Here is an 18,281-nt window from a genome sequence, read left to right on the forward strand (position 1 = left end):
GCACAGGTAATAACTTCTATCCATCTCCAGATAGAACTGTCAGAACTGAGTTATATTGTAAGACACCCAGCTGGTGTCACAGAATTGCATGGTGTGTGAAAAGTCCCACACATCTGGTGTCAGAAGTATTGTGGTTGGTGGTAGAGTGAGAGTAAAGGAGAAACACAAGAGGAGGACTACGTTTTTCTTTACAATTCCTGAAACCCTACTTTGTACATATAGCGTGAGTGGATTTCAGGCATTACTTCAATGGGTATGTGTATATATATATATATATATATATATTTTTTTTTTTTTTTTTTTTTTTTTTTGGCTGTGTTGGGTCTTCGTTGCTGCACGCGGGCTTTCTCTAGTTGCAGCAAGCAGGAGCTACTCTTCGTTGTGGTGTGTCGGCTTCTCCTTGTGGTGGCTTCTCTTGTTGCGGAGCACAGGTTCTAGGCATGCAGGCTTCAGTAGTTGTGGCACGCGGGCTCAGTAGTTGCGGTGCACGGGCTCTAGAGTGCAGGCTCAGTATTTGTGGCGCACGGGTTTAGCTGCTCCATGGCATGTGGGATCTTCCTGGACCAGGGTTCAAACCCGTGTCTCCTGCATTGGCAGGCGGATTCTTAACCACTGCACCACGTTGTCTGAGTAACTTCCCCAAAGTGGTTACAACTAACCAAGTAACAGCTATCTAAATTTTATCTGAATTCTCAAATGTGATACATTGTCATTGGAACTACTTTTTTGAAGTACATTTTTTTCTACAGAGTTGTATTAAAGAAGCTCTTTAGGAGAAACAGCAAGATTTTTTAAAATTTTAGAACCATCTGGAATAAAAAAAGCCTAGCTCCAATCACGAAGGGCTAGCCTTAAAACTTGTCCTACAGTATATAATTTTTTTTAAGGAGGATGGTCTTTGTAGGAATCAGTTTTTGGTTTTCTACAAATTTTTGTAGGAACCAATTAATAATCAGGGACAAATTCAAAACTCCAGTTTGAACTGGCGTTACACTGAAACTTATACTGCATTCTGTTGCTTCAGAGTCTTTGATCATTGGTTCAGTGCAAATTTGGTGAGGAGAATTCACTTTAACTCTGAAGTCAAATTTCCACAAGGCTTTTGTAATAACATCACCCTTAATGCTCTTGAAAGGCTTCTTGCATTTATCACATTGTGTTTACATGTGACAATCATACATTTTATAATTAAAATGATAAAGAAAGATTGTTAACTCCTGAGTCTAACTTCTTGCTATTATGTGGCCTAAGGTGGTATCAAATGAATATGGTGGCCCTGTGGGGCCAGGGACATCTGTGCCGGAAGAATTGGGAAGGCTGGCATATTGCTCAATCCTGACCTGCAGCGCTCCCGGCAGAGTACTTAGAAGTACCTGGAAGGGAGGAGAAAATGTGGCCATGACAGCACTTCCCTCACACACATCACACTTTCCATCCTCTCCTCTTTGCTCTGTTCATTCCCTCTCAAATCTTGAGGTGCATGAGGAAGGAGATTATTATGTCTCTAGGACACGGCACTGAATCAGCCTATACAAAATTAATGTAATTACTATGTTGATTTCCAGATGTTAGCTTAATGCCAGCCTATTAAAACTTCTAAAGATGAAGCTTAAAACAAACAAACATTCTGAGTAAACACCCAAATAAAGACATGCCAGCATATTTAGTGATAATCTGAGGCAATGCAGAAATCTCTGGATAGGGCATTTTAGAAACTGGTTCTCTCCATCACCAATTGCAATGACAGTCAGAATTTTCTCAGGTCCTCTTCAGTCTTTTCCTTCCAAAGAGCCTGTAAATTCCTTGCTGCTTCTGGTCCTTGGCCTCTTTCCAGTCGTGCCTCTGCCCTGCCCACCCTTGCCATCCTCTCCTAGCACCGTTTACAGTCACATCCTCCTGACATCAGTGCTGTGCCTCACTAGACTTTGCCCCCAGGGCTGGTTTCTTATCCAGGGTTTTGAAATTCAAAGGGAAAAATCCTCCTTTTGCTCAAACACGTCTCCCTTCCCTCTTCCTTCCACCCCGGACCGCACATGGGTGGGCACAGTGGGCCATGAAGGCACCCAGCCCTGGCCTGGGAGGAACCCCTACTCTTCCTAGTTCTGTAGCCAGGAGCAGGTTCCTGATGCTGGGGGAGCCTCCGATCTCTCATTTATAAAATTTTGGATAATAATTCTTATTTCCTTGGATTGAAGGAATAAAAGAGGTAATTCACATATGTAGTAGCTGGCACATTATAAAGCCTCAACAGAAGGTATTATTATTAACCTTGGGTCTTTTTCTACATTTAGGTTTTTAAGCTTTTCTGTCTCTACCTGTAACTGTGAAATTATTCTCTGTTTCTTAGAATGGCTTGATTTTATTTTTTTCCCTGATGAGAGTTTTTGTTAAATCTCTGGGCTCTTGGAAAATAAGACTGACAAGAACCCAAAGACTAGTTGTAGTTCACCATCTTGTAGTCTAGACTGTTTGGTTCTAAAAATCTCTAGAGAACGTAAATTCACCACTTTCGTGTGATTTTTTTTGGTTATATTAGAGTGTTGCAAAATTGCTCTGCATTTAATCTTACCATCCTTAATTATAATCCTTGTACTGCGCTAAAATCATTCTATTCTTTAATAATTCTAAACTATTATTCAAACTTTCATTAAGTGATTTTTAAGTTGAACTGCATAGCTCTCTCTTCTTGAACGACCAAACTATACATTCCTCATGTTAACAGTCTCTCATAAGTAAATTTCTAATTATATGCCTCCCCAATTTCCTCATTTTCTGGAGTTCTTTCCTGGATCGAGGCACCAATGGTGAAATTGTGGGTATAACTGTTTAGATAATGCATTTGTGGCATTCAAAATCATTAGCTTCCAAATCCTACTGAGGAAATATAGCTGAGACTCAATGTCTATAACTTCTGTAGCCTGAGGTTTTATTTGAAATTTTACTCGTAAATTAATTATGCCTACAGATGTTAAATTTTAAAAAACAAACACCAATAACACCAATATTTGAGAAGTAAATGAAATTAGCTTTTCCAATACTTTAAACAAATCCCAAGTTAAACTAGAATTCAGTCCTAACTTGTTCATTTTTACTCTCCCTCTAAGATGAAATCTAGTCCTGGTCAAATCATTTTAATTAAGCAATATTACTCTGAAGGACAATCCAAATAAGGAAATGTAAAAATTCAATGCTGATATACGATTATTAGCAAAGTTTCTAAAGAGTATGACTCTTAGGATTGATGTATATGGCTATACACATATCTTTATTCATTATTATGGTATATAATTGTCTTCAAACCTATTAATGGCTACTTTTCAGTGCATATTTTACAGTCAACAGCTGTTACTGGGGGATTATTATTGGCTATTTCTGGGCCATAGGTATAATCATAAGTCTCTGAAGTATATCCTCCAGAGATATACCCCAAGGATTGCAATTGCCCTTTAATAAGTTTTTCTTGCACTGACTCTTGGAGGACTTGTTTCATTGTTTTGGCTCTTTTAAGTTTAGACAGAACATCTCCCATGGCCATTTGTGGTAGCTTTCTTTTCTTTCTTTTCCCCTTTGTTATTACTAGAGTTGTTTGTGTTTACTATTTTTATCTTTCTCGTGACACTTTCCCAAGAACATATATTTGTCTGTAATCCCCTTGGATTTCTAAGGGTTAGCATTTATTAAGACAGCTTCATCAGGCCTGTTCCAGGTTCCAGGGAAGCAGTCTATTTAGATTCACTGAGGGGTACAAGGAATGCCAACAGGAATTCAAATATGAGCAATTGTACATTTCTGCCTATACATGCATTTCCCACTTCCTGCTGAATTCACACAATTTATGCTTCTTTGTGATTTACTCACTCATTTTGTTTGCTGTATTACTGCAAAATAGAAAAGTGAGATTTGGGGTGTTGAATTGTCTTACGACGCTGTAAGTGAAAAAAGTTAATCTGGTCATCGCTCATCACTCTTGTAGATGTTGCTAAAAGAGAAACGAAGCTATATTCTTGGGATTTTGCATGCTTACCTTGTCTGACAGCTAGTGTGGTGGTATAGACCAAGAAGAGAAGGATGTAATTGAGGAAACTCTGGAAGACTGGTGTATTGGCATGGAAATCTTCTGACAGGTACTTGCTGGTCAAGCTAATTCCACAAATAAGGAGGGATAACACCTGGCCTAGAGCCACAGAGATTAACATCTCCCTGAGAAACAAAGAGAAACATAGCAAAGATCAGCAGAAAGTCCATTAGAACAATCACTTAAAATTTACTGAGCACTTGTGCCATTCACTAGGCTAAGTGCAATAAACAGTATTTCTTTTAATCCATCATAGCAATGCTACCTTACTGGGGTTTTGCAGAGGAAGAAACCAAAGTTTAGAGGGGTTAAGGAATTTCCTTACAGTCGCATAACTAGGAAGTGGCAAAGCTGAGATTTGAGACCAAATCTCTCCAAGTGATCCTGGCTTCTACCTACTGAGCCTTGGAGCTCTGGGGGGAAATTAACATCGTGCCACCATGGCATGAACAAGTGTTCAGAAACCTGAGACAGAACCTGAACACTGACGAAGCAGGACCATATTCCAACCTTGTCCTCAGGTTCTTGTACCAAAAAATGGAGACTTTTTTCTTCATAGACCGAAATCTTGGCTCTAGGAACACTTAGGTAAAGGGGCTATACAAACCCCTGATAATCTAAAAGGACTATCTCCTCTCCATTCCCAGATATTGAACAGTTTGTTCTAACAAGCACTAATAAGAACTAGTCTCTGCTCTCCTCTGCTCAAGTCGCAGTTGCTGACACATTAAAACTCTCATTCATGAAGGAAATTTAGTGACTGAGGTGGTACAATAAGACATTTCAAATTCTGTGAATATTTTCTATGGCTTTTTTTATAGGCACTGGCCCTACAGACCACTGTAGTGGAGATTACAGGCAAGAGTCAAACGGTTCACTTTGCATAGAAATAAAACGCCCATGTGGGCTTTATGGTTACATCCACCTGTACGCTCTGACACAGGACAAGCCCCTGGCTTCTGCAAAGTAAACTTCTGCTCTCCCCAGGAGTCTCATCTGACTTTCCTGGTTTATTTATTTAAAGAAAAAGCAACATAAAATAAGCAAAGAGTAGTATTTCTAAACAGAAAAGCATTAGGCAGAGCATCTGCAGCATTGCATATTCCCTCCCCCATGGCAGATGTGAATCCATCTTTCTGGAAGGGGCACTGGGCCCCTGGGCAGGGTTCTGGGTGGATACCTTGGTGGTATCCTTCTTTTTAAAAAAGGCATCCATCACTCATTCCATTTGCTTCCATGAGGAGGAAAAATTGTGGCAATGCATGTGGACCTATGAAAAAGACTCTGCAGAGGTTAGCCTGTAACATATTGGCAGAGGCTGCGTTGGTAGATGGGTAGATTGCTCTGTTTCCAGGTACTGGCCCCGACCCTTCAATTCAATCTTCGTAAAGGTGTCAAAAGAGTCAAAGCAATATTTTTAAACATGTAAGTTTAAAATGTCAGTCTGTTGCTTAAAATCCTACCCTATAGATGATACCCTATAGATGGTACCCTACAGAATGCAGTGATCTATAAGGCCTATGTTACACTATCTACAAAGATGTCTGCCAACATTTCCTCACATCCCTCTATATTCATGCTGCTCCTCCCAAAGGGAGGTGGGGTCTATTTTCCTTTTCCTTTGTGACTTGCTTTGACCAATAGAAGGTAGGGGGAGAGATGTCATGTGACTTCTGGTCCTAAACCTTAAGAAGCTCTGCGGCTTCCATTTTCTGCCCTCTTAGGATACAGCTTCCATGTAATGAACCAGAGTTAGACTACTGAATATTGAGAGGCTGTGTGAAAAGAAGAAGAGAGACCCAGCCAACCACTGCCACCTCAGCTGAAGTACCAGACATGTGAGTGAGGACTGTGGATCCTCTGGCCCCAGTGGAGCAGTGCCAACCTGAGTCATGTGGAGCAGAGATGAACCATCCCCAGTGATTGCTGCCCAGTTGGAGAACTGTGAGAAATAATCAATGGTTGTGTTGTTTTAGGGCATGAAGTTTGGGGTGGTTTGTTATGCAGCAGCAGATACTGAAACAAGGCTCTCAATACCCTCCCTCCACTCCTACTACCGCAAAGCTCTGCCTCCTGTTTCCCCACTTTATTCCCCCATGAAGCCAGAGCTCCAGACCTACAGAGCTACTTGCACTTCAACAATGAGTCATGGTCTTCTTTGTTGGCATTCCTTCTCACATTATTATTTCCAGAATGTTCATCCCGACGTGTCAGTCTGACTCTTATTCATCTTTCAAGATTTGGCTCACACGTTATGTTACCCCCTTTAAAAAGTCTCCTCTGCCCTCTCTTCCCTGGGATGTATCTCCTTTACTTCTATATCATTGTACTACAATTATTGTTTTTACTGTGATATTGGTGTAATGTTCTTCACTATATTTACAGCTGGGCAATACCATTCAGAGGAAGTAGAAAATGGAGAGCTTCAAGACAGTGCAGAGGTAGAACTAGGCAACACTGAAGAGTTTTGTTGAAATGAAAGGATGATTTAAAAAAAAAGAAGAAAGAAAAGCAGAAGTAAAGAGAAGTACTAGATTTAACTCAAAGGTTTTTAAGCCAACCTAAGAGAAGTGTGATATCCACTAACAAAAACCATGATAAGGAGTTGGTTTTAGTGTAAAGATAACAAACATTTTTAGTATATTGAATTTGAGCTGCCAAATGAACTTCCAAATGATCCAGCAGTATTAGAATCATGGGATCAGAGTTGGATAGGGAGGTCAACCAGGAGAAAAATATGTGGAAGTTTTACATATAAGAGTGGTGGCTAAAGTACTGGAAACGGATGCTAACAACATGGAAGGAAGAAGAGGAAAGAAAATAAGAAGGCCTAGGAAGTCTTTGGAGAATCCCCAGATTGGGGTTAGGGAAGAAAGAAGAGGCATATCATTGGAGTCAGAAGAGGCACATCATTGGAGTCAGAAGTCAAAGAACCAAGATAGTTCTTTATGTCAAGGAAACCAAGGGAACAGAGACTTTCGTGGAGGGAACAGTTGTAATATTGAATGTTGCTTAGAGGGCATGAAGAATGAGGACTGACAAAAGATGATTTGTAGTCACTGCCAGCCTTTGAAAGACCACTTTTGGCTGTGTGGAGAGTACCAGAGCAACACTTGGTATCATGGAAACAAAGGGAACAGAGAATTTCACAGAAGGGATAGTTAGTGGTGACTAATTGGACAGAAGTGGTGAGAAATAAAGGTGCTGACTTTGAAGAATTTTAAAGAATTCAAAGAATCCTTTGAAGAAGTTTGATCTAGTCACTATATAACATAAAAATAACAAAAATAGCTAAAATAATAATGTTTAAAATGATTAAAAATAATTTAGAGTGGATTCATGATTATCCTTTCATTGGGTCACTCTTACTTGCATAATAACTTACATCCTTAAGTGAAAGAGAAGTGGGGAGAGTTACAGCTCATATACCAGAGAGTGGGTCCTGGTGCTGAGTATGTCCGCTGGAGAATGCTGTGTATGGAGCGTGTCTCCTTGGGAAAAGAAGGTCAACGACTACTGCTAGGATGTGGTAATTCCTACAACTGCTTAAGTTACAACCATGGTATTTGAAACCTTGGCAATATCCTGAACAAAATCAAGCCACAAAAAATGACAGAGTGCTTACATAAGAGAAAAAAATTTTTAGTACTTCTGATGTATATGTGCCAATATGTTGAATACTGTAAAACAGCCTTCACATGCCAGGCACTATGTATGCAAAGATGAATAAGACATAGTCTTTGTCACTGGGGAACTACCAAACCAAGATTTTGGAGCTTAGTTCCCAAGTAACTTACTACAGAATGGACCCAGTTAAGATGAAATATCAATAATAATTCATATTTAATAAGTTCTTACTATGTGCCGAGTCCTAGGCTTAGATTTATACATTCTGTCTTATTTAACCCTCATAATAACTTTACAAGGCAGATATTGTTATGGTTCCATTTGATAGATAAGTAAACTGATGCTTAGAGAGGTTAAGCAGCCAGCCCAAGGTCACAGAGCCAGCAGGAAGAAGATTTGGATAGAAACTAAGTCATATGATTCCAAATCCCAACTTCCTAATTACTATGTTACACCATCATTATGCTGCCAAAAAAATACTATTTTCCCTCACAGAGGGCACAGAACACAGTGCTAAACCTAAGTGGCTGGTTTCCAGAAATATTCTGGGGAAGGTGAAGACAAAACAAGTCGTCCCAACTGACTGATGAAAACTCTTCCACCAAGACATCTGTAATGTGTGCCTTTCAACAGAGGTCAACACAAGCTTATTCTTGCTTCTTCATCCAAACAAAACAGCAAATCTGCTGTATCCAATTTCTGCTTTTAATTAGTGGCCGTGTCATTCAGCTGCTGCTGGTATGATTTGATACAAAACGCACATTATGGTTTTATCCATCATGCTAATAAACATGACTTGTAAAACAGGAAGGAATGGAAGGGACCTTTTATCAGATTAGTTCACCAGTCCTTTCCCAAGTGAAGGGAGCTAGTACTGGAGCTGTTGCAAGTCTGCATATCTGAGCTAAGTTACTAGAATCACCAAAGCAAAATAAATAAAAATATAAATAAACCTAGATGTTGACACTCGGCTGATTCCACTCCCACTCCTCTCCACTGCCCCACCATCTTCCCCTCATCAGATTCTCCTTTGTTCTTTTTCAGCAGAGAGCAAATCCTTTTGGTAATCTGTGTCTCAGAATGTCTTCCTACCACTGTCTCTGCCTAAGGATCTTTTCAGTTCATTTACTGTCACCTTTTCCCTCCTAACAATTTTTTCCCACACTAACCACTATAGTAGATCTGTGGTCCCTTCACTTAATTCTTCATGAACTTAAGGTACCATCTTCTCCAGGAAGCCTCCCCTTGGCTGCGCCTTGCTCGCTAAGGCTGAGTTAAGTGTCCTCCTCTGTATGTTCCTATCTCTACTTGTGCTCACCACGCTGTATGACTCATGAGTTCCTGAAAAGAAGGGAAGGTATTCTAGTCATTTCTATATTCCTGGTGCGTTGAGGACTCCTGAATGGGAAGGAAATAGATGCTCAATAAATACAGAATGAATGAATGAGCAAATTTACAAGTGAAAAAATATCTACAAATGAAAAAGATCGGAAGATTTGAAAGATGGCTGCTTATCTTATCTTGAAAAACTACTAGCTCTGAAAGACAAAAAACATCTCATTTTCACTGTATTCCTTCTGCCAGTTAGACACTGAGATTAATAAACTCTTCTCTGGTGCATTTCTGAACAAGCCTGATAAGGTCCTATCTTGCAAAAATGATGCTAAATACGGTGCCGGGTGGAATTTTATACTGGGAGCTGTTGGCTAGTCATGTAGTTTATAGAATAGCACACCAGATGCATTCTAACATAGGATACAGAGTTCCTATAATTTTAGCAGCAGAAATGGAGAAGAGACTATGATACACATTTTCATCTTTGTTTATGCATTTAAAAGGACATCCTATCTACTTTAAATTCAGAATGACTAGACAATGAAAAATGTATGAGTCTCAGGAAAAAGTGCTGCTGGAAGCTGAATACCTGTTATAATAGAGCTTGTATTCATAAAGACCGACATAAACCATTACCACAAGCGCTCTGCTCTGTTAAAGAAATAGACGTTAGAATCTTGTGAATAAACTTGTGTTTTACAAAGTAGATATTCAAAATAATAAGATTTAATATAAAACATAAGTTGAATCTCATTTTCTTCCCTTAGTTATAAGAATACATTCTTTTAAAGAGGTATGAAAAATTTCAGCATAGAGTTACATAATCGTATTGCTTTGTAATTCTTTGGTATGAGAGTGAAACAATTCCATCATCATCTTGAAGGACAGCACATCAAACTTTCTGCAGAGACATCTTCATTCTGTTAACTATTCTCAGGCAAATCATGTCAGATCTGAATCAGCATATGAATTCAGATGAACGTACATAAATAACACGTATACTGCCTTGACTAAACACAATACCACTTGAACATGGGAAGAATGTGTTCTACTATGTTCTCTGACAAGATTGCTGTTTTCAGAAGTTAGGACATTAGCTTCTTGAAGATCTTTGCTGAAAGGCTATATTCCATTTAAGTATTAATTAGACTTCTATGTAAGGAGATTAGGCAAGAAGCAAATACACATCTCCAGAGGTTTAACATTCATTGGAGTTTCTTTGCCTCAGATTCTGTATTCATGGAATTTAACCTGTTCTCTGGTTCTGTGGTATCTGTTTCTTTTGTTTTTGTTTTTTAGAGGGAACCAAGTAAGCCACAAGGAAGCCCTCGTAAACAATATTCCACTGAGTCCATGAGGTAGTAAGTGTAGGAGACATTTGAAACTCTGGTGTGAGAGGATGAGTCACAGATGTGCATGTATACTAGATGTTGTTTGTCTAGAGAAGTGGGACAGCAGAGTGAAAAGCACCAAATAGGGAGTTAGAAGCCCCTGGCTCTTGAGTTCCGTTGATTAAGCTCCACGATCCTGCGCATCTCCAACTTTGGGCTTGCATTCCTTCGTGTAAAGTAAGGATATTTTCATTGATGAGTGTCTAAGATACTTATGCTCCCCTTCAAATCTTCTTGGTCTCACTATCTCCAAGGTATCCTAGCTCCAGTGGTGGCTGCCATGACAGACTGTGAATAGACTGCAACCAAAACGGTGTGGGCACAGCCCAGTGGCCCCGGGCGTCATGCCCATTCCGTGTGCCTTGTGCCTTCTATCCTGGAGATTCCAGGTTGATGCTGAAGGCCGGACCTTGTGGGAACCTATTGGGTGCCCACTCATCAGCAACTGGGAGGTGCCGGGGAATTATTGCACTTGAGCAATAGAAAACTAAAGCAGACAGATAGATTCTTCTTCTTCCTCTCCCCCTGGCCCTCCCCCTGGCAGACTGTCCCGAGAAGCAGTCACTTCTGCAGGTTCTCTGAAGATGGTCCTGCCTCACAAGGTGCTCTGTTGGGTACTCAGTGCCCCAGAACTTCTCTCCCTCCTTCCCTTCCTCACTCCTGCTCCCTGGGATTGCAGTCCTAAATAAAGTAGCGGCACTTAAGGCTCTGCTTTCTGGGGAATTCAAGCAAAGATAATGAGCTCTACATTTCCTTCTACTCTGTAATTCTGACTTACTTTTAGAAGACGCTGATGTGTAATCATTAACTCTTGAAATTGGTATCTTCGATCTTAAAGTCTATTTCTTCTGTGTATTTGATTAAGCTCATTGGTAGCTGAGTTAGCAGCAATGTTTACTCGTTTATTATGCACACACTCTGCAGGTTTGGGGATTAACTGCAGAGAAAGAGATCAGTCAGTAGCATTTGCCAAGGCCTGCTGGGTACAGGTTATGAGGAAGGGATGCTTGGTCCCTGCCTCCAAGAAGCGTGGAGGGGCATGGAACTTAAATAAATGAAGCTACTTTACCTGCATAGAGAACATAAAAATACCCATGTACTCCAGTATGTCTATATAAAATTGCTAGAAGTTATCAGAGATAATTTCAGTCTTTAAAATTAGGCAGAGCGTATGTCAGTCCCAATCTGACATATACACACTACTATGTAAAACAGATAACTAATAAGGACCTACTGTATAGCACAGGGAACTCTACTCAATACTCTGTAATGACCGATATGGGAACAGAATCTAAAAAAAGAGTGGATATATGTATATGTATAATGGATTTGCTTTGCTGTACAGCAGAAACTAACACAACACTGTAAATCAACTATACTCCAATAAATTTTTTTTAAAAATTGGGCAAAGCAAATATGGAAAGGTTTCGTGGAGAGCAGAGTTTTGAGTCAGGTTTGCTTGTTTTAAATAATGGAAGAGAGTTAACTTGGTATTTTGAAGGTGGCATATCATTCCAGGAAAAAAGAATGCTGTGCTGTCTCAGAAGCAGAGACTGACACGCAGAATCACTGGGCTGGCCAGTGAGAATCATAATAATAGCAGAGATGGGTGAAGAGAGGTAAGAAGCAGATGACCCTAAAGTGTAGGGTAGTGTTTTAATTCAGTAAGAATTGTTCTTTGGAATTTCTGAGCAAGGGAAACGAAGTAAGCTTCTGCCATAACATTCCCAAATTTCTCTGCTCATTCCATTAGTCAGATCCAAATCCTGCTTGTATTATGGGGTAAAAGTTTCAATAAGGAGCCAGATCGAAGAACCAGATGTCTCTGTGCAAGTCTGGCATCCTGAAACTCCATTAGCTTCATGGTAAATCCACCTCTAACGGAGGCATGCTAGATACATCTGTACTTTCATCTCAGCATTGCAAAGCTGCAGGCTTTTAACACTAGCTTCTTCAAATCTTCAGCATAGCTTTTTATGCATCTTTCAATATTATTTGCAGAATGTTGCCATCTTGTTTTTCTTGTGTAATATAGCTGTCTTTACAGTGATAAGAAGAGGAATTTCTCTAGTATTGATATAAGGATTTTGATCATTTATTAATAAATAAGAAATACCAATTGAGGCTAAACAATGATTATTATATTTAATGGAATTTTTTAAAAAGTGATGGGTTGTATGACATTGAGCATAACTCCCTTCCCTCCCCCCACAAATTGCAGAAGTTATTTTTATGTTATGGTTGCTTAGTTTTTTAACTGCTTGCTAACAATATGTCAGGTAATATCTTAAGGCACACTGTATACTTAGAGCAAAGTCCACCCTTAATGAAAGTAGAAGCAAATGCATATTTTGTCTTATAAATTGTCTTATTGACAATTACAAATTGTAGCTAATATTTTTGTTACATGTGATTAGATTTCACTGTGTTTGTTTTACTTTGGCACATGGCTGATGGAGAAAGGTCAGATTAAGAATAAGAGAAGTTTCAACTGAGCACTTTTTTTGGTTATTTATTTATGGTACATTGTGGTATTACCTCTGACTCTCAGCTTTTGTGTAGGCATCATTTTTAAGGCAACAATCCTCTTTGTGAAGCTTAGTTACTGAGATGATACAATTGCTAAATCCTTTAACCAGACACTCACATAAACTGGCTACTATGAACCCCCTCTGACAGCAGGACAGCCACTCGTCTGTCAAAGAACCTCATACACCTTAAAGGAGTCAATCATCCAAAGAAACCAGTGACAAAATACCACAGTTTACATGATTCCACTTATATGACATGTCCAGAACTGGCAAATCTACAGAGACAGAAAGTAGATAGCTTGTTGCTGAGGGCTAGGGGGATGGGGAGATCAGGAGGTGATAATTAAAGGGTAGGGGGTTTCTTTTTGAGGTGATGAAATGTTCTAAAATGACTGTGGTGTTAGTTGCACATATCTGTATACTAAATACTAATATTCTAAAAAACACTGAATTTTACACTTTAAATAGATGAATTGTATGGTATGTGAATTACATAATATCTCAATAAAGCTGTTACCAAAAAGAAAGAAAGAGAAAGAAGGGAGGTAGGAATAAAACAGGTAAGGAAAAAAGATAAAGAAAAGAAAAAATTACACAGCAGTTAAAAAATAAAGTTGCAACCATCTGATCTACAAATTAAGAAATTGCACCAGGGTCAATTTATATGTTAAAAATTAGTCAAGCTTAATTCTTTTCCTTTTTTTCCCCACATATAAACTAATGATAATATTTTCTTCCTGGATTCCAGGGGATCAACTTGTATTTTCCCCTGAGATGTGTACTCTCACTTTGGAGACAACTGATTTAAAGATATATTTTTAATTCTTAGCTTGTAAGGTTAAAACTTTTGTCATCTTCCTCCAGAGAACCACCATGGTGTCATAAAATAAGAATATGTTTTGAAATGGATAGATCTGGATTTGGATCTTGACTCTGCCACTAACTAGCTGAGACTCAGCTATTTTCTTCATCTATAAAATAGGGATAAAAATACATATCTCTCAGGGCTGTCATGAGGACTAAATGAGACAGTTGATATAAACTTCCTACTATAGTATCTGGTTCATGATAAATACTCAGAATAATAGCTCTTATTACATTTTAGCACACTTCATAAGTACCAAACACCCTTATTGATTACTTAAATATATCTATATGATTGCATTGATACATTGAGAAAATATTGCTAACATGCATCCCAGATTTATTTCCTCAAGTTCTGACTAATTAATTTATTCCTAAATATGGAAAGTTTAAAGGATTCCTGCTCTTCATAAGTTGGGGAAGGAAAGCAAAAAAAAAAAAGCAAATGAGGAATTTTTAAAGAGTCTTACCTGACATGACTATTATGAAACTAACAGATCTTAGTTTTAAATAGGAATTTCTGACTTGAATTCTCACACTTGCTAATATCTTCTTGGAGATTAGGAAAGAGATGACTACATTTTAGGCCAGCTGTGTTGCTGTCTTCTTTCTTGATGAATTTTTAAATGACTTTGACATTTTTCATTACAAAATGTTTTTAACTTTGCATTTTGAATTATGTTAGTGAACCCTAAGGCCAAATGGCAAACATTTAACTTTAAAATCTATTGAATAAATAAAAACAAAGAAAGTACAAGTGGACTGGTGACTCACTTTCTTTAAAAATAAAGACCCATGTCAAATTCCATTATTTTATCACATATTTACCAAATTTGTATGCATGAAGTGTAGGGTATTTGAAGGAGAGCAAATTGGGAAAATTAGATTCCACTAAGTGCTGAACTTCTCCACACACAATTAAAACCTGCTTGAAAAATGTATAATCAACTGAGATCATCAATTATGCCTTTTACTTGGAAGAACTTAACAGGGAACTCAGGATAAATAAATAGGGAAGCCATGCCTCATTTTAGAAGACAAATATATCTGGCTTTTGCTTTCAAGTCATAAGAAGATTCTCTGAGTGGAGACTAGCTGACATTTTCCACCTCATTCTTTGCATCAAAAGATGACTCCAATTGCCCCATCACAAGGATCTGAGAGTAAAGGAGTAATTTTATCTCAGTACTTCTGACACACTACCATGAAAAATAACTCAAAATTACATCAAAATCCAATTTCTGCAACATGGGCTAGACAAAATTTATTCTAGAGGAAAAGGTCTTCTGGAAGAGTGAACATTGGCTATTTACTATAATTAAATGTTATATATTTAAGAGATTTGACCTGTTGAAATTTCTATTGTAGGGATGATTCTAATAAAAAAAAATCTATTATTGCCACTCCTGCTTCAGGGTTAAAAGAGGAAAAGGCAATTAGAAGATCAGAAGGAAGGGATGTCCTTAAATGGGAAATACCAAAAGGTTCTCAGCTGCCTTTAAGATGGAAGAGGACAGAATTGGGGGTGAGGGGTAGCGGGAGGACCTCCTGAGGCCAGGCAATCAAAGGAAGATTTTTAAATTTTTAAGACTTGAGGCAGGAGTGGGGGCTGGTGGAAAAAGAAAAAAATAACAATATTAAATTGATGAATTTGTTCAAAGACAACTCAGGTTGGTTCATAAGGTACACAATGTTCCAACTTTTCAAAAGGTGCTAAGACTAAGCATTATGGTAAACACAGCAGGCCAAAAAAAAATATCAGGCAGATTACAAACCAATGGTGCCATAGCGATTTTTATTCTGAAAATGAGCCTTCTCATTAAATTCATGTTTTATATAAAAGAGATTAACCTATTCTTATAAGTAAAGTAGCTGCCGAGGCTATGACTGAAAACCAGCCTCAGGCCCTCAAGTCGTGTTCTTTAAGAACAAGGAAGAAAAGAAAAATGAAGGGTCACTTATGTAAACATAAATTGCACACTCACGTTCTCCTCCTTGAGCTCATTGTGAAATGCTGTTGAAGGTACCAAATGTGCTCTGAGACACTGGCTTTGGTGAAATCCAGTCCCCAGGGTGGGAAGGGACAAGGCGAGGTGTTTTGAAACCTTCAACACTGCTTCAGTCTGGTTGGCCCTTTTACAACAGAGACTGCTGGGGAAAGCAGTCACTTACTGTCTCCAACAGAAACCATTTACAAACCACCTTTCCTTCCTTTTCCAGATTTGGGGATATCCAAGCAGTTTCAGATCTTTGACACATTTCACCTAGCTCACCTGTGTCACTTAGATGTTTCCAAATTGTCCAAGGCACAGAGGTCATCCAATGAGTATGTGGCAAAATATGAAAGAAGACAATGTTAAGATTTTGATGTTAAGGTTTTGCCTTTAAAATTAAAAAAAAAAAAAATAGGGAATGGCCTCATTCCGTTTTTTAAAGTTCCACTAACAGGGAAATTAAGTAAAACTTCAAGAGCTAAAAACAAACACTCTAATTTTAATTCTAACAATTTTTTTTTTTTTTTTTTTTTTTTTTTTTTTTTTTTTTTGCTAAAGGCGTATTTCCTATCTCCCCACCTCTCCTCCAGCCTAACTTCTTGAGCAATGCTGAGGCATTACCACAGCTCCAGCACACTGGTAAACCAAGAGGGCAGAGGGCTCACCGTCTGCTTGAGAATGCCTCACCTATAAGCAATTTGGGGTCAAGGAAATATAGGAAAAAGACACTTGTTATCCCCCTTTGTTTTTAAATTACAGAAGCTTATAGCCTTGGAGGATTTCTGCTATATTATCCCGGCCCCCAAAAACCCAACATACAGCACTATGGCTCTCTTCCTGGAAAATGAGTTAAGTCGGCGTTCTTCCGGTGTTGCTTATATAGGACCCACGTGGGCCCAGGTCCTTTAACACTGTGTTAGTAAGACCAATTGTATCCCAGTATGGCATGTCTACTCAACAGAAAAACAATTTCCCGACACTTTAGTATTTTGAACCCACAGTATCCCTAAAGAAGAGAGTTTCAAACGCCATCACTGGTTCTCCTGAAAATCTAACGTTTTGTTTTTGTTTTTGCTTTTCCCCCCAGTTTTATTGAGGTATGATTGACAAATAAAAATTGTATATATTTTGGTTCTACGATGTGATTTTTTAAAGGTGTATATAACTTGATGATTTAACCTATGTATACACTGTGAAATGATTACCACTATCAAGTTAATTAAACATATCCACCACCCCACAGTTACCCTTTTTGTGTGTGTAATGAGAACACTTAAGATCTACTCTCTTAGCAAGTTTCAAGTATAAGTACAGTATTAACTATAATCACCATGCTGTGCATTAGGTCCCCAGACCTTATGCGTCTTATAACTGAGAGTTTCTACCCTTTGACCAACATCTCCCCATTTCCCCCACCCTCCAGTGCCTGGCAACCACTATTCTACTCTCTGGTTTTATGACTTCAGCTTTTTAAAATTTCACTTATCTGTGAAGTCGTACAGTATGTGTCTTTCTCTGTCTGGTTTTTTTCACCTAGCATAATGTCCTCCACGTTCATCTGTGTTGTCACAAATGGCAAGATTTCCTTCTTTTTCTATGGCTCAACAATATTCCATTTTATATATATATATATATATATTTATTTATATTTATATTTATATATATTTATATATATATATATATATATATATATATATATATATAGTGTGGCTATTGTGAATAATGCTGCAATGAACATGTGAGTGCAGATATATCTTTGAGATACTAATTTCATTTCCTTTGGATATATACCCAAAAGTGGGATTACTGAGTCATATGGGAGTTCTATTTTTAATTTCTTAAGGAACCTCCATATTGTCATATTGTTTTCCACAATGAAGGTACCAAGTTACATTCCTATCAACAGTGTACAAGGGTTCCCTTTTCTCTACATCCTTGCCAACACTTGTGATCTCTTATCTTTTTGGTAATAGACATCCAAACAGGTGTGAGGTGATATCTCACTGTGCTTGGATTTGCATTTCCTCCACGATTAATAATGTTGAGCAGCTTTTCATATACCTCTTGACCATTTGTCTGTCTTCTTTGAAAAACTGTCTATTCAGGTCCTTTGCTCATTTTTTAAAAATTGGGTTTTTTGTTTTTTTTTTACTGCTGAGTTGTATGAGTTTCTTATATATCGATATTTTGGATATTAACCCCCTTTATTAGATATACGATTTGCAAATATTTTCTCCTGTTCTGCAGATTGCCTTTTCATTTTGTTGACTGTTTCCTTTGCTTTGCAAAAGCTTTTTAGTGTGATGTAGTCCCGCTTGTTTATTTTTGCTTTTGTTGCTTGTGCTTTTGGATTGACACCTTAAAGTTTTAATAGTGACTGTGAAGGTGATTTGAATAGAGTCTGAATATCATTTCTTTTCCTTTATTGATCTATTTACGTGTGTGTGTGTCAGATGGAAAACAA

The 18,281-nt window shown here is 38.2% G+C and overlaps 1 protein-coding gene across 1 annotated transcript in view; it reads right to left on the reverse strand.

Annotated features, from left to right (window-relative positions):
• Window positions 1–18,281, reverse strand: part of SLC35F1 (solute carrier family 35 member F1) — a 399,640-nt gene that overhangs the window by 154,897 nt on the left and 226,462 nt on the right. Inside the window, exon 2 of the mRNA XM_036872250.1 lies at window positions 4,025–4,200. Coding sequence (XP_036728145.1) covers window positions 4,025–4,200 — 176 coding nt within the window. The remainder of the gene's footprint in view (window positions 1–4,024; window positions 4,201–18,281) is intronic.

The sequence above is a fragment of the Balaenoptera musculus genome, chromosome 12, assembly GCF_009873245.2.
Source record: "Balaenoptera musculus isolate JJ_BM4_2016_0621 chromosome 12, mBalMus1.pri.v3, whole genome shotgun sequence".
Lineage (NCBI taxonomy): Eukaryota > Metazoa > Chordata > Mammalia > Artiodactyla > Balaenopteridae > Balaenoptera > Balaenoptera musculus.